The sequence below is a fragment of the Lynx canadensis genome, chromosome B3 (assembly GCF_007474595.2).
Source record: "Lynx canadensis isolate LIC74 chromosome B3, mLynCan4.pri.v2, whole genome shotgun sequence".
NCBI lineage: Eukaryota > Metazoa > Chordata > Mammalia > Carnivora > Felidae > Lynx > Lynx canadensis.
The window spans coordinates 107,327,387-107,353,279 of NC_044308.2; the positions used below are offsets into that span (position 1 = coordinate 107,327,387).

A 25,893-nucleotide genomic window follows, 5' to 3' on the forward strand; every position below is an offset into this window, starting at 1 on the left:
ATCATGGTAATGCTTTCCAGACAGTACAAGGTGAAATCTATGTTCCTAATTGTGACGCAGTTCCTTAAAGAAATACTTCTACATGCATGGAGATGGAGCTTTGTGTACAATTTGACATTTTAATAGCTCTTCCCCGAAACCCAGGATAGTGCACTGGCCTACGGAAACTAAGACCAAGCCCCAGCTGCAGGACCGGAAAACTCGCGGCCGGAACGTTTGTGCTGCAGCGTCTCGCCCCGGGCCGGTGCGCATTTGCAACGGGACCGTCCCAGCCAAGTGCCTGTTGGTAGGAACCCGCTTGGAGGAGGTTTGGGGTTGCTCTGGCTGTAGCTAAAGCAGGCGTCGGGGGAGAATCCACAGGAGGGAACCGCCATGGACGATCAGGGCTGCCCCCGGTGTAAGACCACTAAATACCGGAACCCCTCCTTGAAGCTGATGGTGAATGTGTGCGGGCACACTCTGTGAGTCGGGAGACCGTGGGTTTCATGGGGGTGAGACTCGCAGGATGGGAGGAGAGAGCTGGGAAATGCCTGGCCTGGGCTCAGGGGAGAAAAGGGCGTCGTTCGTTTCAACACTGGGGAGGAAAATAGGAAAAGGTGACGTTGTTTCTGTAAACAGACGGTAGCCCCGAGCCGCGCTGGCCTGCAGGTTCCCAGATGTAGTACCCAGCAGGTTGTCAGGTTTCCCCCTTCATAGCCGGGGTATTTCCAGGCTGTGTTGACAGCTGGGGTCCAGACATGCCGCTGGTTAAAAGCTTGGGGGATTGGAGTGTTTAATTTTACGGAAATGTTTTTATTGAAAAGGGCGAAATTGCTATGAAAACAAAATTACTGTGAATATATACTTCTATTTATTATGTAAGGTAATATGAAAATCGTCTATAAACCATTTTGTCCTGATGGAGTTGGGTTAGATTCTCATCGCTAAAAGGGAGTAAGTCTAGATTCTTGGCGGTTTTGGAGATGTAATGGTGGCTGGTATTTATTGAGTGCACATTATGTGCCAGGCAGTGTTCTAAGCGCTTTACCATGAATTGTCTCACTTCATTCCCAAACAGCCCCATGAGGTAAGTATTAGTATCCTTACCACTTCACAGGGAAGGAGACTGAGACTGCTCAAGGTCCTTATTAAGTGGGCCCTACTAGAATTGGAACACAGGATGTCTGACTCCAGAACGCCCATTTTGGGGGAGGGGAGGAGAAAGAAGGAGGTTAAGTTTGTTTATTTTGAAGAATAAGTGCAGGAATTGGTCACCATGTTTCTTGCCACATTTTTATAGTCACATGTGATTCAGTAAACGTGGTTCTATAAAGCACTTGGGATTGAAGGTGGTGTATTATGGTGAGCATATATTCCTGTAGTTTCTCTGAGGTTTCTTAGAAATAAAAGGTGATGGGTAATCTACAGTGTGATAGACTAGGTCTTTGGGTAAGCATAAATTGCATGGTCAGTTGTAGTTATAATGATTATAATAAGGTTTATTAATGTATTGGTACTTTTTTCTAATTAATTTTTTTGTTATTTATTTATATTTGAGAGAGAGAGACAGACGGAGAGACAGTGTGCGAGTGGGGGAGGAGCAGAGAGAGAGACAGAGACAGAATCTGAAGCAGGCTTCAGGCTCTGAGCTGTCAGCACAGAGCCCCACATGGGGTTTGAACTCCCAAACTGTAAGATCATGACCTGAGCCGAAGTCAGACACTTAGCTAACTGAACCACCCAGGCGCCCTGAGATGACTTATTTTTAATTAGAAATTGCTTTTGTTGTATCCTTAGTCCTTTTTGTTTTCTCATAAGAGTTAAGAATTGTCTAAGTTATTAAGGTGCCTGGCTGGCTCAGTCAGTAGAGTGTTACACTCTTGATCTTGGGGTTGTGAGCTTGAGCCCCATGTTGGGTGTAGAGATTACTTAAAAAATAAAATCTTTAAAAAATTAAGTTATTTTATTTATTTTGGTTATTTGCTAACTTGTTAGGTATAGACCACATTTTATAGTTCTTTTTTGACTTGAAATATGAACAAAATGGATGAAAGAATATAGCGTATTGGATAAAAGAAGAAACTTATGATTTTGAATTTTTTACACAGTCCCTACAGGAACTGTGGCTTTGGGCAAATTACTAACACCTTGCACTCATTTTTCTTTTTTGTGAGAGACAGAGAGCACGTGTGTGCTTGTACACACACTCATGCTAGTGGGGGAGGGGCAACGGGAGAGAGAGAGAGAATCTTAAGAAGGCTCCATGCCCAGCTCAGAGCTGGAGTGGAGCCCGGCTGCAGGTTTTGATTCCAGGACTGGGAGATCATGACCTCAGTTGAAATCAAGAGTCTGTTGCTCAACCACCTGAGCCACCCAGGCACCCCTCATTTTTCTTACCTGAACAATAGAGACAGTAGCACTACCTATATTACAGTGTTTGAGGATTAAATATATAAAATATTTGGAGGTGTTTTGTAGAGCTTCTGTCTCTGTTGTCAAATATAGTATTTGTTTAATATATATTGGTTATATTATCGTTATTACTTGTGAGTAATATGTGTGCTAAGCAGAGATGAAATTAAAACAGGAGTCATTTGGGCTACTATGTAGGACTTGTACAATAATGATTATCTTTAAATGAATTTAAGAGACTATAAAATGTCAAAATAATAGCTTTAATTCTAATGATCTGTAATTTTCTTTTTTAAGATTTTATTTATTTTAATGTTTATTCGTTTTTTTTTTTGAGAGAGAGAGAGAGAGAGAGAGAGAGAGAGAGACAGAATGCGAGTGGGGGAGGGGCAAAGAGAGAGGGAGACACAGAATCTGAAACAGGCTCCAGGCTCTGAGCTGTTTGCATAGAGCTCAACATGGGGGTTGAACTCCCGAACCAAGAGATCATGACCTGAGCTGAAGTCTGATGCTTAACCAACTGAACCACCCAGGCACCCCTTTAAGATTTTATTTTTAAGTAGTATCTGCGCCCAATGTGAGCTTGAACTCATGACCCCCAGGTCAAGAGTTGCATGCTCTACCAACTAAGCCAGCCAGGTGCCTCTGTAATTTTTTTTTTTTAATGTTTATTTGTTTTGAGAGAGAGAGGATGTGCCCTTGTGCGAGCAGGGGAGGGGCAAAGAGAGAGGGAGAGAGAGAGAATCCCAAGCAGGTTCTGCTGCTGTCAACTCGGAGCCCGATACAGGGCTCAATCTCATGAACTGTAAGATCATGACCTGAGCTGAAACCAAGAGTCAGACACTTAACTGACTGGGCCACTCAGGCACACCTTTGTAGTTTTCTTGATATGAACTTGTTATCATGTTCTTTCTTGGAAAATGGGATGTATATATATATATATATATGTGTATATATGTATATATATATATATATATATATGAATCCCACCTTTTAAAATATTCGTATATTGGATATCTTTTATAAATCAGTGTGTATATGTCTTCCTCTTTATTTTTAACAGTTGGATGGTAGTTCAGTGTTCAGTTATACTATAATTGATTTAACCAAAAAACATTTTTTTAAGTTTATGTATGTTTTTAGTAATCTCTACACCCACTATGGGCTCAAACTCACAACCCTGAGATCAAGAGTCGCATTCCCCCTCCGACCGAGTCAGCGAGGTGCCCCATTTAACCAAAATCTTTTTTTAAGTTTTTTTAAATGCTTATTCATTTTTGCGAGACAGAGACAGAGTGAGAGTGGGGGGAGGGCAGAGAGGGAGGGAGACACAGAATTTGAAATAGGCTCCAGGCTCTTAGCTGTCAGCACAGAGCCCGATGGGGGGCTCGAACCCATGAACCTTGAGGTCATGACCTGAGCTGAAGTCAGACACCCAACCGACTGAGCCACCCCGTTGCCCCCCAGAATCTTTTTGATGAATATTTTATGTTTCTGTTTTTTCACTGGAGTGAACTTGGTAGCTAGCTAGCTAGCTCTTTGAGCACTTAGGCATATTCATAAGATATAACAGTCAAGCCATAGGGTAAATACCTAGTAGTGTAATTGTATGTGACTTTTAAGTTTTGATAAATATTGCCCAGTTGTTCTCAAAAAAAGGTTGTATCAATTATACTCCCAACAACAATATGGTAATTCTTTTTGCCACAAATCTTTGCTGATATTGGGCATTATTATTTTTTTGATATTCTTGTTCTGATAAGTCATACAACATTATGGATTTTGATGTGAAATACTTTTTTTAAATTAAAACATGTTTTTAAAAAAATTTATTTATTTTTGAGAGACAGAGTAAGAGTGGGGCAGGGACAGAGAGAGAAGGAGACACAGAATCTGAAACAGGCTCAAGACTCAGCACAGAGCTCTATGTGGGGCTCAAATTCGTGAACCTTGAGATCGTGACCTGCCCTCACAGTTTCTGAGGGGCAGGAATCTGAGAGTGACTTTAGCTGAGTGATTCTGTCCATAGTCTCTTCAGAGGTTTGCTCAGGCTGTTGTCTGAGACTGAATATCTTTTTCCAAGGTTACTCATGTGGCTCTTGGCAGGAGGGTTCATTTTCTCCCAGTGGACCCTCCATAGGGTACTCATGATGTGGGTTTTCCCAGAGTTTGTGATGAGAGAGGGAGAGAACCAGAAGCCCAGAACTTTCTGTGATCTAATCACAGACATGACATTACTATCATTGTGCTGTTTTATTTGTTAATATTGAGCAGCCCTGTTACAATGTGGAAGAGTACGCACAAGAGTGTGAATACTATCAGGTAGGGATTACTGGGCCACCTTGATGTGGCTACCACATGATTTTATATTTGTTCATGTTCTCAAGTTGGCAAAGGCATTTGAGGAGGCAAGAGAGTGAGTAGGAGTAGTGATACCCAAAGGATACCCAAAAGTATAGGATTATGATAAGATTAATTAGGACTGCTGTTTATGGGAAAAAATACGGAAGCAGAAAGAAGTGAAAACATAATGCAAAGATCTTCCTCTCTTAATTGCTAGTAACTGAGGAAGCATATTCCCTTTTGTATCAATTCAGTCCAGCAAACAGTCAAATGGATTGATTACATGCACATTAAAGATGATTGGATTCCATGTTTGTTGTTTTCCAGTTCAAGGATGAGCTTTGTTTTAATTAAAGAAAAGGAGAATTGTTTTCTTTTTTCAGGACCACCTGTTTCTTTAAGAAACAGGTCTTTTGTAGAATTCTTTCATAGAATTCTGGAGGCATATTGAATTCGATGGATTCAGTTATATTAACTAAGTTTTTAATAATTTAATTTTTTTAAAGTTTATTTTTTAAATTTTATTTTTTTAAATGCTTATTTTTGAGAGAGAGAGAGAGAGAGAGAGAGAGAGAGAGAGAGAGAGAATGAGTGGGGGAGGGGCAGAGAGAGAGAGGGAATCCAGAGGATCCAAAGCGGGCTCTATGCTGACAGCAGCGAGCCTGATGTGGGGTTTGAACTCACAAACCCTGAGATTATGACTGGGCTGAAGTCGGACACTCAACTGACTAAGCCACCCAGGTGCCCCTTATTTATTTATTTTGGGTGGGGGGCAGAGAGAGGGAGTGACAGAATTCCAAGCAGGCTCCATACTGTCAGTGTAGAGCTGATGTGAGGCTCGAACCCACAAACCATGAGATCGTGACCTGAGCCAAAATCAAGAGTCAGACACTTAACTGACTGAGTCACACAGGCGCCTGTTAATGATTTAATTTTAATCCCAACCTTTCTTGGCAAACTTGTTTGTGGAAGCTTTACATGTATTTGATTTTACTAAATCTACTTTTTTCATTTTAAACATGCATAAGACACAAAGTAGTAGAATAAAGGAACATGTCCTGATATATGAAAGTCAGTATTTTGTCACATTTACTTAAGATCTTTCTCTCTGTGTCTCTTTGCTTTTTTTTCTATTTCTATTCTCACTGATGATACTGGGTAGTTTGTCCTGAAGAGTTACTACTCTGAATTTTGCTGATTGCGTCGCTGTGGTGTTGTTTAATATGTTCCTCTATATTTTCTGTAAATTATTAGTTACATTTAGAAGCTTTAGCAGATTAGGGTTGAATTTATTTATTGTTGGAAAGAATGATTAATAAGTGGTGTTAATGTATTTGTTTTAACTGATATTCTGGGCTTATCCAGTACTTTTATGCAAATTAGGAAACAGTGCCTCCTTAGGGCAGGCAAATTAGGAAAAGGCACTCATTCTAGGTAAAAGAATTTGAAAAAAGGGACTTTCTAAGTATTGTTAATTTCTAATTTTATTCTGTTGTGGTAAGAGAACATACTCTACTAATAATTTTAATCTTTTGAAATTTTCTGAGAACTTATTTATGGTCCAGTAAATGGTCTATTTTGGTGAGCAATCAATGTACATTTGTAAAGAATGTTTGAGGTGCCTGGGTGGCCCAGGCAGATGGGTGTGGATGGGTGTCGGACTTCAGCTCAGGTCATAATCTTGAATTTCATGGGTTCGGCCCATGTCGGGCTCGCTGCTGTCAGCTCAGAGCCTGGAGCCTACTTAGGATTCTGTGTCTCCCTCTCTCTCTCTGCCCCTCCTCTGCTTGTGCGCAGGAGCTCTCTCTCCCTCCACCCCTCTCTCAAAAAAAAAAAAAAAAAAAAAAAAAAAAGAATGTTCTGTGGCTGTCAGGGGTAGTGTGTTATAAATGTCAATTAGGTCAGCTTGGTTGGTAGTGTTACTCAGATCTTCTATATTACAAATTTATTTTATCTACTCATTTTATCAATTACTCCAACTACATGGTGGATTTGTTGGTTTGACCTTTTAGTTTTGTTATGCTTCATGTATTTTGTAGCTCTCTTATTAGGTACATAGGTACTTATGTCTTCTTGATGAATATCTCCTTTTGTCATTTGAATTGTCTCTTGTAGTACTCTTTGTCGTGAAGTTTTTGTCTGAATTAATATAGTCATGTCAGCTTTCTTATGCTGTTTGATGGTATATCTTTTTCTATCCCTTTGCCTTCAACCAATGTATGTCTTATATTAGTAGATACTTATGTCTTCCTTTTTTACCTGGCCCAACAATTTCTTTTAAAATTTTTTTAAAAATTTTATTTTAAGTAGGCTCCACACCCAATTTGGGGCTTGAACTCGTGACCCTGAGATCAAGAGTCACATGCTCTACTAACTGAGCCAGCCAGGCGCCCTCCTGGCCCACCAATTTTTGCCTTTTGTTGGTGTATTTGTCCCTTTATATTTAATGTAATTATTGAGCTCATTGGGCTTAAGTCTACTTGTTTTCCATTTGTCTCTTTCGTTTTTTGTTCAAGTTCCTTTCTTGCCTTATTTGGACTAATTGGATATTTTATTTTATTTTATTTTATTTTATTTTATTTTATTTTATTTTATTTTATTTTAGAGAGAGAATGTGCAAACAGGGGAGAGTGGCAGAGAGATGAGAGAGAGAGAAAGAGAGAGAGAGAGAGAGAGAGAGAATCTCAAACTGGCTCCATGCTCAGTGCAGAGCCTGATGTAGGGCTCAATCCCAGAACCCCGGGATCATGACCTGAACTGGAATCAACCGTCAGATGCTCAACCAACTGAGCCACCCAGATGCCCCACTAATTGGATATTTTAAAGTGTTGGCCTATTAGCAATAGCTCTTTATTGTTATTTTAATACTTTTAATATTTTTTGAATGGTTTCTTTAGGTATAACAATGTATATCTTTATCAAAATCTGTTTAGGGTCAACATCTGATATTCCCATTTTTCACTTCCCATTTCATACCTCACAAATGTGAACAATGTAATTCCATTTACTCACCCATCTCATCTTTTATGCTCTTGTTGTATCTTTTACTCTTATATGTGATTCAGTATTGTTATTTTTACTTTAGTTAGTTGTCTTTAAGGAAAAGTGGAAAATTAAAAGAGTCTTTAAAAACACCTTTATTGAGATGTAATTCACATACCATAAAATTCACCCATTTTAAGTGTAGAGTTCAATGGCTTCAAGTTTATTCTCAGAGATGTGCTTGCTTGCATTACCATAGTCAACTTTAGAACATTTTTGTCACTTCACAAAGAAACCTGTCATCACTTAACCATCACTTTCCAAACATTCCCTTTCCCATATTGCCCCTCTAGCCCTAGGCAACCACTAATCTTACTTTCTATCTCTATAGATTTCCTGTTCTGGGCATTTTGCATAAATGAGATCATTCAATATATGGCCCTCTGTGATTGGCTTTTACTCAGAATAATATTTTTATGGTTCATCCGTGTTGTAGCATGTATCAGGACTTCATTTCTTTTTGTTACTGAATAGTATTCCATTGTATGGCTATATCACATTTTATTTGTCCATTCATTTGTTGATGGACATTTGGGTTGTTTTCACTTTTCAGCTATTATGAATAATGCTGCTATGAATATTCATGTACAAGTTTTTGTATGGACAAATGATTTTGTTCCTCTCAGCTGTGTACTTAAGAGTATAATTTTTGGATCATGTGATAACCCTATGTTTAACCATTTGAGGAACCGTAAGACTGTTTTCCAAAGTGGTGCACGTTTTACATTCCCACTAGCAGTATATGAAGGTTCAGTTTCTCTACCTTTTTTGGCAGCACCTGTTATTTATCTTTTTTGAATTAGAGCCGTCCTAGTGGGTATAAAGTGGTGAAATGGTCCTTTATGTTCACCTTCTTATATACTATATTTGGTGTCCTTCTTCGCTTTTTTTTTTCTTTTTAAATTTTTAAAATTTTATTACAGATGGGGGGAGGGGCAGAGAGAGAGGGAGACAGAATCTGAAGCAAGCTCCAGGCTCCTAGCTTCAGCACAGAGCCCAACATGGGGCTTGAACTCAAAAACTTTGAGAACATGACCTGAGTCAAAGTTGGATGCTTAACTGACTGAGCCACCCAGGTGCCCCTTTTCTTTCCTTTGGATTATATTTTACAATTGTTGTGATTTTATTTTGCCTAGAGAATTTTCTTTAGTATTTCTTGTAGTGCAGGTCTCTTGGTGAATGATTCTCCCAGATTTTGTTTATCTGAAAGTGTTTTTATTTTGCTTAACTGTGTGAAAGATATTTTTGCTGAATATGAAATTATAGGTTGGCATTTCACCACTTGAAAGATATCAGTGTTTTCTGATCTCCATTGTTTGTGATGAGAAGTTAGCTGTTACTCATATCTTTGGTTCCCTTTACACAAAAATCTTTTGGGGCTGCTTTTAAGATTAAAAGAAATTTCTTTTTCAAAATGTTTATTTTTGAGAGAGAGAGCGCGAGCAAGCACGTGAACGCATGAGTGGGGGCGGGGCAGAGAGAGAGGGAGACATAGAATCCTTAGCAGGCTCCAGGCTGTGAGCGGTCAGCACAGAGCCTGACACAGGGCTTGAACTCACGAACTGTGAGATCATGACCTGAGCTGAAGTTGGATGCTTAACCGACTGAGCCACCCAGGTGCCTCTGCTTTTAAGATTTTTCTCTTTAAATTTTTTTTTTTCAACGTTTATTTATTTTTGGGACAGAGAGAGACAGAGCATGAACGGGGGAGGGGCAGAGAGAGAGGGAGACACAGAATCGGAAACAGGCTCCAGGCTCTGAGCCATCAGCCCAGAGCCTGACGCGGGGCTCGAACTCACGGACCGCGAGATCGTGACCTGGCTGAAGTCGGACGCTTAACCGACTGCGCCACCCAGGCGCCCCAAGATTTTTCTCTTTAATTTTGGTTTCTGGCAGTTTGAGTATGTTCTAGATATGGGTTTTATTTGTATTCACCCTAGTTGAGGTTTGCTGAGCTTAGATCTGTAAGTCAGTGTTTTTCTTCCTATTGGAAATTTCAGTGATTCTTTCTGCACTTTTTACACTTTCTTATTATTTTGGAACTCTAGTTACATGTGTGTTAGACTCTTTGATATAATGTAAGTCCCTGTGGTACGACTTATTTTTCTTCAGTCTTTTTTCTCTCTGTTCTTTAGATCAGTTACTTCTATTGATTTATCTTCAATCCCATATGCTATTTCCACTCTTTTGGTAAGCTTATTCAGTATATTTTCGTTATTGCACTTTTTATTCTACAGTTTTTATCGTGTTCTTTTTTATAGTTTTCATTTCTTTTAGAATTCCTATCTGTGCATGCATTAAGACTATCTTCATTTAGTTCTTTGAATGTATTTTCATTTAATTCTGGACATACTTTGTGTTAATTCTTTTAAAATATTTATAATATGTGAGGTTTGCCTGGGTGGCTCAGTTGGTAAGTGTCCAACTCTTGATTTCAGCTCAGGTCATAATCTCACGGTTCGGGAGTTTGAGCCCCACATTGGACTCTGCACCAACACTCCAGAGCCTGTTTGTGATTCTCTCTCTCCCTCCCTGTGTGTGGCTCCCCCTGCCCACGCATGTGCTCTTTCTTTCTCAAGTTAAATAAATAAACAAATTTTATAATAGATGATTTTAAGGTTTTTGTTTGCTAGATTCAACATCTTGGCTATTGTAGGATTGATTTCTATCAACTGTTCTTTTTGACTTTTTTCTTTTCATTCTTTTCTCTATTTTGGCACATTTAGTACTTTTTTCAGTTGTAAACTAGATAATGTAGATGTTACATTTTAGAGATACTGGAGTTTATCTTTCTCTGTGTGTGTGTATGTGAATTCTGCGGGCAATTCATTTGCTGGCTGATTACCTTGAACTTTGTAAGCTTGGTTTTAATATTTGCTAGGATGGATCTGCAGAGAGCATGGTGTGTTTCCTTACTTTAGTGCGACTTAACTTCCAAAATTCTAATTCCTTGCAAAATTTGTTCGGTCTTGATTTTAAGCTTTGTTAGGGGAGTCTAAGAATAAGTCCTATTCTAGGATGTGATACTTACTCTTAGTTGTGGCCTTTTTGGTATCTTAGCTGGATGTCTAACATGTTGATAAGTTGTAATGTGGTGTCTCTACTCTGGCTGGGTGGGAACTTCAAGGTGTATCCACCACTCTTAACTACCCTCTATCCCTCTTTCATCTACCATCTTTTAAGCCTTGATTGGTTTTGCCCTGCACATGTGCAGCCTGCTTTTTTGGTCAAGGATTCATGGAGGTTTCCTACAGACTTCTGGACCTTCTGCTTTGCATTTTTCAGCTATATCAAGTGCACTGAATTCTGATCTCTGACTCCTCAGTTTAGCACAACTACTGTGCCCTTCTCAAACTTGTTGTGAATGGCCAAGGAAATTGTGTCAGGTAGAAAACTGAGGCAATTGTAGGCTCACCTTGAGAGTTACCCATTTCTGGAGATTATAGTCTTTGTGTAGTCTATTGTCTAATGCCTGCAAACAGGTGTCTCAAACATTTGTTTGTTTTATGGTTTCTCATAGTGGGAATGCTAGCCTGGCATCAGTTACTACATTGTGTTTTTAAGAAAAAGCTGGCCTTACTATATTGTTGAGTCATTTACTTCCTGTAGTCTCAGTTCTGTGTGTACGTGTCTATTTTCTTACCTCAAAACTGACAATTGCTTGTTCCTCTTTAGCATTTCTTTTGCAGTTTCTCATTTTTTTGTTACTTCAGTTTCTTCCCTAATACTTTCTAGACATTCCCCCCCTTTTTTTAATGGAATGTTTTCAAGTTGATTAGAATATAATGTTGCAGAACAGCTTTGGAGAATTAATGTCTCAAATGTTCTGAATGGTAATTATAATGAACATCTCAAGATCATTCTCCTAATGGAGATTGTTTTTGCTTTCACTACATATATGAGTTGGTGTTCTGTGTATTTTCATAATCCAGATCTATTGAGTAACAGAAAGAATATTGAATCACAAGTTAGAAAATCTAGGTTCTAGTCTTGAATTGTTCATTTGTTTGGGATAGTAATTTTTAATCCCTCTTTAATTTCTTAAAATTTGGGTAATTTAGTTAATAGTTTTGGTCTTTTCTTTGAGTTTACACCTTTTTTGGGCGGGGAGGGGCAGAGAGGGAGGGAGAGAATCCCAAGCAGGCTACACACCCAGTGCATAGATCTCATGACCATGAGATCATGACTTGAGCTGAAACCAAGATTCAGACACTCAACTGACTGAGCTACCCAAGCCCCCCGGTTTGCAATCTTTCTTATACACTCAAAATTTCCAGGTTATTGATTCCCAGACTTACCTCATCCTAAAAATCATCTTGGGTGTTGAGTTCAATTACAAATTTTTGGGCTCCGACATAGATCTCTGAGGGAGAGACTTTGTGTTTTATACTACCTATCAAGAGAGTCTTGTACTTAAGCGATGTTGAAAAACTGTGTGTAAGTATACAACAGTGAGTATAGCAGACACGGTTACTACCCGCATTAGTTTTATGGTGTTTGAGCTCTTCTGAGTCATTAAAAGGAAATTAGTTGTTTTTTCTTTACAAGAAACCAAAGGGAAGTTTAGAGTTATAAAAATATTCTTTGCAATTAAGGTGTGAAAGTCGGTATTATGCCATTTGTTAAACTATTTGTTGAAAAAGTGCTATTAAACAAACCTGAACTCCTGAAACCTAATTGTCAACCTATTCCTGATGTAGGAAAAGGGACTTTGGGTAAGCAAATAATTTTGGTGGGTGTTTCCTAAACTTACAAATTTTTGCAAGATTAGCATGAAGGGAACAAAAAAGTTTAGGTGGTTCAAAATGCGTAAATGTTTTTGTGAAGCAGCCACTAAAGAGGAAAGATCTAAGTATTAGTCCCATTAGGAAAGTGGAATGTGATGTCTGATTTGGCTGTCATGCTGAACATGGCAGCTTGTGTAAAAGTACGTGCCTCAAAATGCTGTTTGTTTTGTCAAAAGAATTGATAGGAGTTGGCAAACTCAGTTAATTTGAAATCAGAAGGAGCCTAGCAATCATCTTTTTAGTTTTGTTCTACACTTGTCCCTTTTTTCTTTAACAGATGGGAAAACTGAAGCCTATGTAAGGTTAAGTGGTTGCATTTCCCACCTGGCCAGCTCTACTTTTTTGTGTCTGTGTAAATCCTAGTTAGGAATTATTCAATTAAATTTTGATCACATTTGCCAAATAAAATTCTTATTAATGTAATGCAACCAGATTGCAACTCAAACCCTTTTAAAATATGAAAATACTACAATACTATCAAAATCTGTTTGATACACTTAGAACAATTTTCTTTTTATATTTTTAGTTGCCAGGATGCTAGCATTAAAAAAAAAAACAAAAAAATTTAAATATTCAATAATTATTTTTTTACCAATTCTGTATTTGCCATATCACTTTATTTGATAATGTATAAACAGTGTCATAGTATTTGGCTTTTGAGGTATACACATGCAAATTAGGAAGACTAAATGTATTATTTATACAATGAAGTGATTTGGAGGGTAACTAGTTTTATAGTATTTTACTTTGCAAACTTCATTTTTTAATTTGTATCAAAAATATACACATGTATAAACAAATAAGTGTATTCCCTACAAAAAGACAAGAAAATGTAATATTTAATGGACCTCATTAGAAATGTTTTGAAGAATTAGGTTTTCTTTCATTCACTGTTAGAATATGTAAAAAAACAGAATTTTGAGATGAAGAAAAGTGGTTGTGTACCTCATTCAATTTTCTTTAGAACACAAATATGATAGTGGCTATATCATTGAAAATTAATGAAGCCTCCATCAATATGGTGCAGTGCCTCTGCATCACTGATTTATATATATTTAATGAGTCTGCTATTCTAATTTCAGGTAACCGAAGCAAACTGCATCTAGCACTAACTCTGATTTACTTACAAACAATTCATTCCATTAAAATATAAATGTCTTGAAATCTACCAATGTTAAGTATAATTTCTTCATAAATAATTCCACAGTGTTTACTTTCAGGCTATAACTAAGTTGTCTCTAAAGAGAGCATCATTTTTTATGACTGCTTTGGATAATGTTACCAAAACATGTTTTATTTGATCTTATTTCTTGTTACTGATCTGTGGAGTTGGAATAGAAAATATGGGAGAAAAAACTTAAAAAGTAGTAGAATTGTGGTGTGACATGGCAAATGTTATATTTTTGAGATCTATCGGAGGATACATGAGGAACATTTTAAGGGTATATTTTTATATTTGACATTAGGAATATAACTTTTAATATTTGCTTTTATTTTCAGTCTTATTTTAAAATGTGTATTTTGTTTATTGAAAAGATAATATTAAAAAACATTTCTAAAAAAATTAAAAACATTTCTGACAACAGAAAAATTGTATATAATATTTTTACAAAGCATTTATTTTAATTTTTACCTTTTGATTCTTGGGAGTGATTCTAGTTAGAAGTCAGTTTTATAGTCTGTGGCCATACCACCCTGAATGTGCTCAATCTCATCTGATCTCAGAAGCTGAGCAGGGTCGAGCTTGGTTAGTACTTGGATAGGAGAAATCAATTTTATATAATGTGTGATTTTTATGGGACTGGAATTTGCTGAGCTACATATTACTTTATTAAAAAAAATGCTCCTGTTGCCAATTGAATATATAATATCATACAGTTTAATAAAATACTGTGTTAGCAGTAAAGATTCTTTATCCATATTTGTTCAATGCCCAGTCAGATCATAGTAAAGGGAATGAGTTTTTTTTAGAAAGCTGAGGTTGGTAAACAAAATTTTGAAGACAAAATTCTTACTTTTTAGGTAGTTTAAATATATTTCTAAGATCTAAAATTAATATGTTGCAGTAATTATCTCTGCCTTATTTGTATTGAATGTCTTATTTCTCATAATTGTATTCAGTATATCATTAATATTTAATTCCTTATGGAGGTTGATTGCAGCAAGCAATCTATGTAATGTGTTGCAACTAAATGCAAGAACATACAATTTATTTTTTTTTTTTTTTTTTTTTTTTTTTTTTTTTTTAAATTTTTTTTTTTTTCAACGTTTATTTATTTTTGGGACAGAGAGAGACAGAGCATGAACGGGGGAGGGGCAGAGAGAGAGGGAGACACAGAATCGGAAACAGGCTCCAGGCTCTGAGCCATCAGCCCAGAGCCTGACGCGGGGCTCGAACTCAGGGACCGCGAGATCGTGACCTGGCTGAAGTCGGACGCTTAACCGACTGCGCCACCCAGGCGCCCCAAGAACATACAATTTAAAGTAGCAATGGTGTCAATAATAATAAATTGCTACAGCTAGTATATGTTTAGTGTTTATAATTCCCCCTTGGGAAATACACTATTTGTGTCTCCTGTTTGCTTTATGTATTTGGGTTTATATTATTTGGAATTAGAATAGAAACTAACATGTTATATGCTGAAGTTAGAATGTAACAAACTAGGAATTACTGAAATCGTATAGACCAAGTGGATTGATTAGTAAAATACCTCACAGAGGACAATTACATATACTTAAGTAAACACTACCATGGTGTTTTTGTTTTTGTTTTTTTTTCTGTCAAAAGCAAGAGCCAGAAATAAGCTTGTGCTTTTTGACTATATTCTGTTTATTAACACTATTCCCAATTGCTGCATTCTTTTATGGGTTTTTGGTTTCTACATTTTGCTTACCGAGAGATTTTTGGTGCAGTGGTTAAAAGCATCAACTTTGGGATCAAAGAAATTTGAGTTAAATCCTTGGGCTACCACTTAATAGTGACCTGCAGCAAAGGCTTTTTTGACTCCTAGATTCCTAAATCTTTAAAATGGTGATAAAAATAATACTGCCTGTTTTACAGGCTTGTTGTGAAGGTTAAAGAAATGGCAACTTGTTCAAAGTTTGCTTGGCATATTTGCCTGGCATATAGCAGCTAATATTTATTAAGTACTGTTATTATGAGTGGTAATGTCAGTCTTAATGGTTGTGTAATGTTTCTGAAAAATTATAAAATAGTTGGAAATAGAGAATCCTAAGTGTGCTGAGGGTACTGTTCAAGTATAATTACAGCTAGCAGTTTATGTGCATATGTATTTACTTTTTTGAAGATTAAACACAAACACAGATTGTGCTGTATGAATTTCTCTGCCACTTAGTTCATTCATTTATCAATATATTTTGGATAATTTATGTTTGAGCATATAAATATAAGTCATTGTTTTTTTCATGGTTGCAGAGTATTCCATCTTTTGAGAATGCATTAATCTATTTAGCCTGTCATATATTAATGGAAGTTTTGGTTGTTTTTGGATATTCAATATAGTTTTTCAGTGCACATCCTATCTTTGTGTAAATGCAAGTATATCTATAGGATAAATTAAAATTTTTTTAATGTTTATTTACTTTTGAGAGAGAGCACAAGCGGAGGAGGGACAGAAAGAGAGAGAGGGAGACACAGAATCCGAAGCAGGCTCTAAGCTGTCAGCACAGATCCCAATGCAGGGTCCAAACCCACAAACCACGAGATCATGACTTGAGCTGAAGTCAGACACTTAACTGACTGAGCCACCCAGGCGCCCTGTAGGATAAATTTCTAACAGCAAAATGTGTATTTAAAAATAAAAAAACCTTTTTTCTAACATTTATTTATTTTTTGAGAGACAGAGAAACAGAGCACGAGGGACCTGAACTCATGAACCGCAGAGGGAGGGAGTCACAGAATCTGAAGCAGGCTTCAAGCTCTGAGCTGTCAGCACAGAGCCTGACGTGGGGCTCCAACCTACAAACTATGAGATCATGACCTGAGCTAAAGTCAGACGCTTAACTGATTGAGCCACCCAGATGCCCCATAATGTGTATTTATAGTTTTAATAGACATTACCAATTTTTTTATTAGACATTACCAATTTTTTCTTTTTTCAACTTTATTGAGATAGAATTGACATTCATTAAACTGCACATAATTTAATCAGCGTTGACATGTTAATAGACCCATAAAGTGATCACTACAATTAAGATAACAAATAGTTCTGTCATACCCAAATTTCCTTATGTCTTTTTGTAATCTATTCTTCCCTCTACTCCCATCCCCAAGCAACAACAGTTTTGCTTTTCCTTATAGAGTAGTTTGCATTTGCTATTATTTTATGTAAAATCATATAGGCTGCTTTTTTTTTTTTTTTTTTTTTTTGGTTTGTCTTGGCTTTGACTCCGTTATTCTGAGATTCGTCTATTTTTTTTTTTTTTCAACGTTTATTTATTTTTGGGACAGAGAGAGACAGAGCATGAACGGGGGAGGGGCAGAGAGAGAGGGAGACACAGAATCGGAAACAGGCTCCAGGCTCCGAGCCATCAGCCCAGAGCCTGACGCGGGGCTCGAACTCACGGACCGGGAGATCGTGACCTGGCTGAAGTCGGACGCTTAACCGACTGCGCCACCCAGGCGCCCCTGAGATTCGTCTATTTTGTTGTGTCTGTCAGTGGTTCATTCCTCTTTATTACCGAATGGTGTTCTGTTGTATAGATATACTAGTTTGTACTAGTTAATTGACAGTTGGCTTGTTTGTGATTGTTAGTATTACAAAAGAGCTGCTATGGAGAATTTTCATGTAAAAGTCTTTGCATGAACATTTTTTTTAAATTAAAAAAATTAAATTTTTTTAATGTTTATTTTTGAGAGAGAGAAGGAGAGAGTGAGCACGAGTAGGGGAGGGGCAGAGAGAGGGAGATACAGAATCTGAAGCAGGCTCCAGTGTCTGAGCTGTCTGTACAGAGCCAGAAGCGGGCTTGAACTCATGGACTGCGAAATCATGACCTGAGATGAAGTTGGACACTTGACTGAGCCACCCAGATACTTCTGAACATGTGTTTTTGTTTCTCTTGGGAAAATACCTAGGAGTGGTGTGTCTGGGTTATGTAGTAGTTGTAGTTTAACTTTTAAAGTTTTATAGTTTTAGATTTACATTTAGATCTGTGATCCATTTGAAGTTAACTTTTTTGTATGGTGTGAGGTAAGAGGGTTCTCTTTTTGAGTGTTATTATTATTATTATTGTTATTTTTCCTGCAAGGATATCTAGGGGATCTAGCACTATTTTTTGAAATGCCTTTCCTTTTTCATTGGATTGCCTTGGCATTTTTGTCAAAAATCAATTGACTAAGTAACTATGGATCTGTTTCTGAACCCTCTGTTCTGTTCCATTGACTTATAACTATCTTTGCCAGTACAGCCAAACTGTTTTAATTACTTTAGTTTTATGGTAAGTCTTGGGAAGTGTAAGTCCTTCAACTTTTTTTTTTTTTTAATTAGTTTTGAAGTTTATTTATTTATTTCAAAAGAGAGCATGAACAGGGGAGGTAAAGAGAGAGAGAGGGATAGAGAGGATTCCAAGCAGGCTAAGCACTGTCACACAGAGCCTGATGCAGGGCCCGAACTCATGAACTGTGAGATCATGACCTGAGCTGAAATCAAGAGTCAGATGCTTAACCGACTGAGCCACTCAGGCACCCTCAACTTTGTTTTTACTTTAAAAATTGCTTTGGTTATTTTAGGTCCTTACAATTCTATATAGATTTTAGAATCAATTTGTCAACTTTTGTATAAATGCCTGTTGGATTTGGGTTGCTTTAAATTTGGAGAGAATTGCCATCTTGACAATATTGAGTATTATAATCAATAAATATGATATATTTTTCATTTATTTAAGTCTTTAATTTCATTCAGTACTATTTCAGTCTTCTGACGCCTCGAATGAAGCTGGAGGATCCACTTCTAAGCTTAATTTTGTGGCTTAGTTCTTTACTATTTGTTGGTTAGAGGTCTCAGTTCTTTCCTGTAAGGGCCTATCCTAAGGATTTCTTCACTGTCCTTACAATGTGGTAGCTTTCTTTCCCTAGAGTGAATGATTCAAGAGAGAGAGGCAGAAGCCACAATGTCATAAACTAGCTTTGGAAGTCTGACACTGTCATTTCTGCTGCATTCTATTTGAGTCCTAAGCACAGTCCGTATTTAGGGTGGAGGGGAATTAGGCTTCACTTTGTGATAAGAGAAGTATCAAAGAATTTGTGGACATATGTACAACCACATTGACCATATATCTGTATGTTCATCACTGTTGTAGCCTAAATCCAACAGAGCTCCCAATGATTCTTGCCTCCTGATATTCATGCCTTTGTGCAATTTCTCTCCAAATGGTTATCAACGTTGCTTGTGTTATGAATTGAATATGGCAGAAGTGATGGTTTGTCACTTCCAAGGCTAGGTCATAAAAAGACTCTGCAGCTTTCTCATGGACCATTTGCTCTTGGGAAGGACAGTTTCTGTGTTGTAAGCAGCCATATAGAAAGGCTCATGTGGTGAAGAATCAAGGCCTCTGACACCTGCCACATGAGTAAGCCCTCTTAGATTCTCTGGCCCCAGCCGTGTCTTCAGATAATTGCAACCCTGGCTAATGTCTTGAGAAATAACCTGCTGCTGGATTCTTGACACTCAGAAACTGTATGAGATAATGTTTATTATTTTAAGCTGCTGAATTTGAAGGTATTTTGTTACACAGTAACAGATAACTAATAGCAATCACTTCACCTTTATTATAACAAAAGAGACATTACCAAAACTTGTACACTATTTGAGACTCTTTTTATGATAGTGGGAATAGATTTCTAAGGGGCTCCTGTCAAATAAGCCATCGTCATTATGTAGAGAAGTGGTTCTTATTCAGAGACATATAAACTACTTTGGTTTAGAAGTAAAGTAATCTAGGGGGAATCCTGTGATACTGTTTATTGTAACTTAAATTGCAAAGGTAAAGCTTTTATTACCATTTAAGCTTTGATAATAAGGCAGAATATTTAGTGAGAACCTTGTAAATTTCCTATCATTGACCAAGGACTTAATAAATTTTATCAAAATCCATGAAATAGCAATTTGAGTAGCTAATTCTTTATAAAAATAGTTTATTTTGTTTATAGATTTAATAAGTGATAAATACAGTGATGTTGAATCTTATATGGAATTTATGTTCTCAAGTTGTGTAAGTTAGAAATTATGTGTAGTGAAAGAATTACCTTTAATAAGACCAGAAATTGTCAGTATGGATAAATGATTTTTCACTAAGTTGAGCATAGCCAGTTTCCTTCAGCATAGGAATGATTCACTGTTTTTGCCAAACATCAGCTGAAATAATTGGCTCTTTTCTGGCATTGTATTGAAAAGACTTATTTTTCAATGCAGTCAAATGCAGTCTTCCTCTTCTTTTTTTTTTTTTTTTAATGTTTATTTTTGAGAGAGAGAGAGAGACAGAGTGCCAGTGGGGGAGGGGCAGAGAAAGAGGGAGGACAGAATCTGAAGCAGCCTCCAGGCTCCAAGCTGATTGGAGCCTGACTTAGATTACTCCAAGCCTGATGTAGGGCCTGAACCCATAAACCGTGAGATCATGACCGCTACCAAAGTTGGCTGCTCAACTGACTGAGCCACCCATGTTTCCCTCTTTTTTTTTTTTTTTTAAGTTTATTTATTTTGAGAGAGAGAGAGTGAGTCAGGGAAGGAGCAGAGAGAGAGAATCCCTAGCAGGCTCTGCACCATTAGCGTGGGACCCGATGTGGGACTCGAACCCACAAACCATGAGATCATGACCTGAGCCAAAGCCAGATGCTTAACTGGCTGAGCCACTCAGGTGCCCCAGTCAGATACGGTCTTATTAAGATGTTCATTCTAGGAGAGGTATTAGGAAGTGAGTGCAGCTGAGGGAACAATTGAGTGACATCTCTTATTTTATGCTCACTCTGGAGTAAAGGTATAACTGAGAGGAAAGGCTGGTGATATGGGCTGCTTTTAAAAAAATATCTTTTTGCTGGACATATAAATTTGTGTAAGTAAATGTGCATATAATATACTGCTATTGTATAATAGAATGCTTGTGAAACTTCTACTTTTCTTTATGGGGAAAATGTACAGTATTCCATTGTGATGTTTAGATTAGACTATTTCATTTTGTGGAAAATGACATGAAAGGTTTGTTGATTTATGTAAAGCACAATATGGGAACCTGTTTATAATGAGGAGTCTATGTCATTGAGAAAAGTTTCAGTTATATTCAGCCAGCACAGAACCAGCATACACATTTGTTGGACATGTATTATAGGAAGAGTAACATAAAAAAGTTTAAAATAGAACTTCTGCATTTTTGGAGTATGGTATAGTTGTCTGGAAAATTTACTGTCAGATAATGAATGTGTCTTTACTTTTGGAACATGCTTTATTGTACATGAAACTCTGAACTTATATAGCAGATAAATTACGTGATTTTTTCCCATTGCTAAAGAGTCTGAATGTTCAGAAGTGATCACTAAGACATTTCTTTAAATACTGCATTCTTATATTTTACAATGTCTTATGGATTGCTCACCATATAACAGTTAAGCCATAGGATGGAAAAATCTTGATGCCAGTAGTAGGAACTTTTTCCAGTTGGAAATCATTTAAAATAAAATTAAAGGAAGTGTAATTTTTTAGTGTTACTGGAAAGATATAATTTGACTCACTAAAGTGAGAGAACATTCATGTTCTCTTTCAGGCTCTACACCTGTGGCCTAAAGCTGTAGTCTTGTTGGGACTTTAATTATTAATACAAAAGTGTGTTTTATAACATCTAGCCACGTCTACTTTAATACCATATAATTTCCTTTTAGAATGTGTAAATGCCCGAGCAAATTTTTGGACACAATCTTTTGTACTCTTTTGTATTTGGAGATAAGTGGTTTGAAAGTATTAAGCAGTTTAGGGGCGCCTGGGTGGCGCAGTCGGTTAAGCGTCCGACTTCAGCCAGGTCACGATCTCGCGGTCCGTGAGTTCGAGCCCCGCGTCGGGCTCTGGGCTGATGGCTCAGAGCCTGGAGCCTGTTTCCGATTCTGTGTCTCCCTCTCTCTCTGCCCCTCCCCCGTTCATGCTCTGTCTCTCTCTGTCCCAAAAATAAATAAACGTTGAAAAAAAAAAATTAAAAAAAAAAAAAAAGTATTAAGCAGTTTCTCTTCAGTTTAGTTTTGTCTTGTTTAAAGCATTAGTATAACGGTTTCCAAGGGGTGCCTAGCTGGCTTAGTTGGAAGAGCTTGCCACTCCTGATCTTAGGGTCATGAGTTTGAGCTCCATGTTGGGTATAGAGATCACACACAAAAAATAAATAAACAAAGCATTAGTATAACTGTTTGACTTGGACTAGAACTTGATTTTAAGTTGTCATTAGCTATGAATTCCCAGTGACTGCCTCTCAAATTTCACTAAGAGATCAGGCTATATGATTTATCGGTTTTAAGAAATCATGTGCAGCTTTCTGCTAATGCAGAAATTGTTCAGACATATAACATAGAGTTTCAAGAACCTGAAAATTTCCTGTTTGAGACTGATGGTTTAGAAGGTAGCTTCTTTTGTTATATCTGGAGGAATTAATGTTTAGAAGTTCACACTTATCTATTAATTTCTTACTCTCATTTAGTTCTTTCTTCATTTTGGTTTTCCAATTTATATCAATTTATAGACTGTATTCAAGTCAATGTGAAAATTTTATCTAAATGCAGTTCCAAAGTTTGCAGTATTTTTGTGCATTTATTTCTTTACTGCCCCCACACACGCACACACATACACACACATGCAAACATGCTAGAATGACATTTTCTGGTGGTCAGTTGAGATATGACATAAATTTTTTTTTAGAAACTATATTTTATTTAGAAAAAAAAATTTTAAAGATTTTTTTTTTTTAAGTAGTCTCTACACCCAGTGTGGGGCTTGAACCCACAACCCTGAGATCAAGAGTCGCTTGCTCTACTGACTGAGCCAGCCAGGTGCCCCTGAAAATATTTTTAATAGAGTGTTCCTGAGCATTTGATCCAAACAGCAGCCATGAGTTTGGGGTTTTAGGGCAAGATTTTATTTTCTAGAATATCACTCATGTTATTCCTAAATATGTCAGAAAAATATAGGAGGCAAACTGCAATTTGATTTCATTTCATGCTTTTCAAATATTTATACCCTTGTTATCTTAGAAATTTTGGTAATGAGTCATAGAGCTTCTCTTTCTATCCTTAACCCCAAAATATATTGACAAAAAGTTAGGAACAGAGAATATGAAATAGGAGAAGCTGTTCATGCATTTCCTGGGATTTAGATTTTTTTATCCTCTTCCAGGCGTGCTCCAAGTCTGGTGCTTTACTTATTTCAAACTTTTTTTTTTTTTTTAAGCACTTCTTATTTATTAGGACTTGATGATCAAAGTTGAATATGAGATAATCTTTGCCCTGAGGTTTCACAGTTAATGTATAGAAGGTAAACAAATAAAATGTTACGATATAGTTTGATAATTGTTATGCTCAGTGTTGTTGGAGTCATTTGAGTAACATAATTCGACAGTGGGGTGCTGGGAGTATAGTGGCACCAGCAAGTGTATCACAGGATCCAAGTCAGAAATATGGTAGTCATTCTTGGTTTATATTTGTGGCTTATATCCAAGCATCACCAAGTCTTGCCCATACTGTTCCTAAATCACTTTCAAACCACGGGTTTTATAATAATTCTATTGTTTTAAAGGCTTTTTTTTTTTTTTTTTTTTTTTTTTTTTTTTTTTTTACTTATAAGAGCAATTTCTACTTATTTAGATATTTTGTTCTGTTAGGGGAATATACTTTCATGTGGATGTAAGTGCCCTCATTTTATTTCAATAATAGAAAATTGAAGCCAGTTTGGATAGGGAGAAGATTGAAAAATGAAACAAATGTGTAAGATTAAAGTTGCATATAGCTTTTGTAGTTAGATGATATATGTATTCCAAGTGGATAATACAGATTTATACCTTAATGAAAGCACATGGTCATATTAATTTGAAATTTGCACAAGGAGCATCATAGTGTATATTAACCTTGCTTTTTTCAATTAGTGGTAGACCATGAGTATTATTAGCATATACCACTTTACCTCCTTGTTAGCACCTAATATTTCTTTGTGTGGATGTTTCTCCTATTGATGAGTATTTAGAAATGTGAGGTTTCGATAGCTTTCTAAATTTTTTTTTAATAAAGTACACCAGTTAATTCCCTGAAACAGTATATGAAGGTGTCTGTTCCCTCACCACTTTTGCCCCACCAAGGATTTCATAAAGTTTATTGGTTTTGATATACTGCAGTCACACTTCTACCTACTGCATTTCATATTTGTATTCAGCAGCAAGTCTCCAATATGATTGTAAAATACAGAAATGAAGTATTTTTTTCCTTGATGTTTGTGCTTTAAGCAAATGCACCGGGTCAAGTTCTAGTTTAAAATCATTTAACTTTCTGAGTAATAAAAGTCTCAAAGAACATTTAGAAATAGAGTTGTATGAAATAGCTATTGTTTGTAAGCACTTTATCTACCTCTTATTTTTGTAAAAGAGTCATATTACAATTAGTATGAGATCTATTCTTTGGGCAGCTGGAAAGCAGGACAAGGAAAAATCATTCTCCTCTTGTCCGGTAGAAAGTACATTGTGCTCTCTAGTACCAGACTTGGGGTTTTTTTTCTTTAAAGGATAATGGATTCCACACAGGTGAGTCAGTCAGTCTTTTGTGTTCTTACCAGGTGCATTATTGGTTTTCATGATGGCAGTCTAGGTGTTCTCATTCAGCAGCAGTTTTTGCAAATTCTCCAAAAGAGCACAAAGGAAAAAAACCCAGAGTCTCTCATGAGTACAAGAAATGAATTTCCTAAACTCTTTGGCCATTCTACTTTTTCTTGTTAGATGTTTATGAACTGTGACTCCTTTGGAAAGTGTATGTAATATATATAGGTAGTTTCTTTTTTTTACTTCATGGACCATGTGTCATGATCTATTTATTTAATTTAGAACATGAAACAAAGTAGTTACTTACAAGTTCTTTTTCTTGCCTATTAACTGGGTTGTTAGAGTGGGAAGGATCCTCTGTTAGAGAAAGTTATCCATGTCCTAGATTCTAGGAACAGGCAAGTTTAGATAGTCATCTGAGGTTACCATTTGTTTGGTATTTACTTGGCCCTGAAATCACAATACTAAAATACATTTTGGATTGTAACTAAGGAAAACATTTCAGAGTAATCTTCATGTAAGAATTCTTTGAACAGAATTCTGATTAAAACTATAATCTACCTGAGAGTCCTTAACAATTGAGGAAAAGAAAGTACCTGCTACTCTAAAGTTTAGGATTATCCTTTTTTCAGATTTGCAAGTTGTTTTTGTTTTCAATTGTTCACACTAAGGTAGGAGCTTAAACTATCATGGCACTGAAAGCATATTTTATGTCCATGTTTAGTAGCTACTTCAAACAGCTGGAACTTTATTTAGGTCATATTTCTTTTTTTGGTACATTTATTTTTAGGGTTATATTTTCCTTTTAAAGTTTCATTGCTTTCATTCAACAAATATTGAGTACTACTGTGTGGCAAGCATATTCATGGTTACAGAATGATACTGTCTTTTGCCCTGGTTATTAGGTTTCTTTGGTTAATGAATATAAGTCTAAAGGTTTTATGGGTTGCTTTTCCTTTTTTATATCTTTGTAAATAAGAGGTGAGTTTAAATGTATTATTTAACTTTATTTGTGTGGGTTGACGATTTTTACCGTATATAAATAAATGGCCTATGGCTAATTGTGGGGTCAAACCATCTAGATCTGTGAGTTGATAAATTCGAATTCTGGTACTTTATATTTTGCAGCATTTTTTTTTTTGTCACATGTTCATATTTTCCTACGTTTTATTGATTCTGTTTTTCTTCAGTTTTTCTCTTTATGTAAGTCATCCGCTTGCTTCTCATAGCAAATTGCTGCTTCAATTTGAGTCAGTGACTTGAAGTTTGTAGTGCAACAACTGGAATCTCTTTCTTTTGGAAATCTCATGCTTAAGTCTCAGGAGAAAAAAATCCTGTAGAATTCTTTGATGTAATTATTGTCCTTTCTGGGTAAGTCTCATCTTTATGAGAAAATTTTTAATTCTTTACTCCAGTACTTTGTAATGGATTATAGTTGCTTTCAAATAGATTATCAAGAAAGGGGGAATGTGGAAAGTATTTCAGTAGATTCTTGGGTAAAATAGTTCTGTATTATGATATTCTTTAAATGATTTTCTATGAG

The 25,893-nt window shown here is 36.6% G+C and overlaps 1 protein-coding gene across 1 annotated transcript in view; it reads left to right on the top strand.

The window, feature by feature from the left end:
* Positions 1-249: 249 nt before the first annotated feature.
* Positions 250-25,893, top strand: part of MNAT1 (MNAT1 component of CDK activating kinase) — a 207,044-nt gene continuing 181,400 nt past the window's right edge. Inside the window, exon 1 of the mRNA XM_030319244.1 lies at positions 250-461. Within this exon, the coding sequence (XP_030175104.1) occupies positions 373-461 (89 nt within the window). The 5' untranslated portion in view covers positions 250-372. The remainder of the gene's footprint in view (positions 462-25,893) is intronic.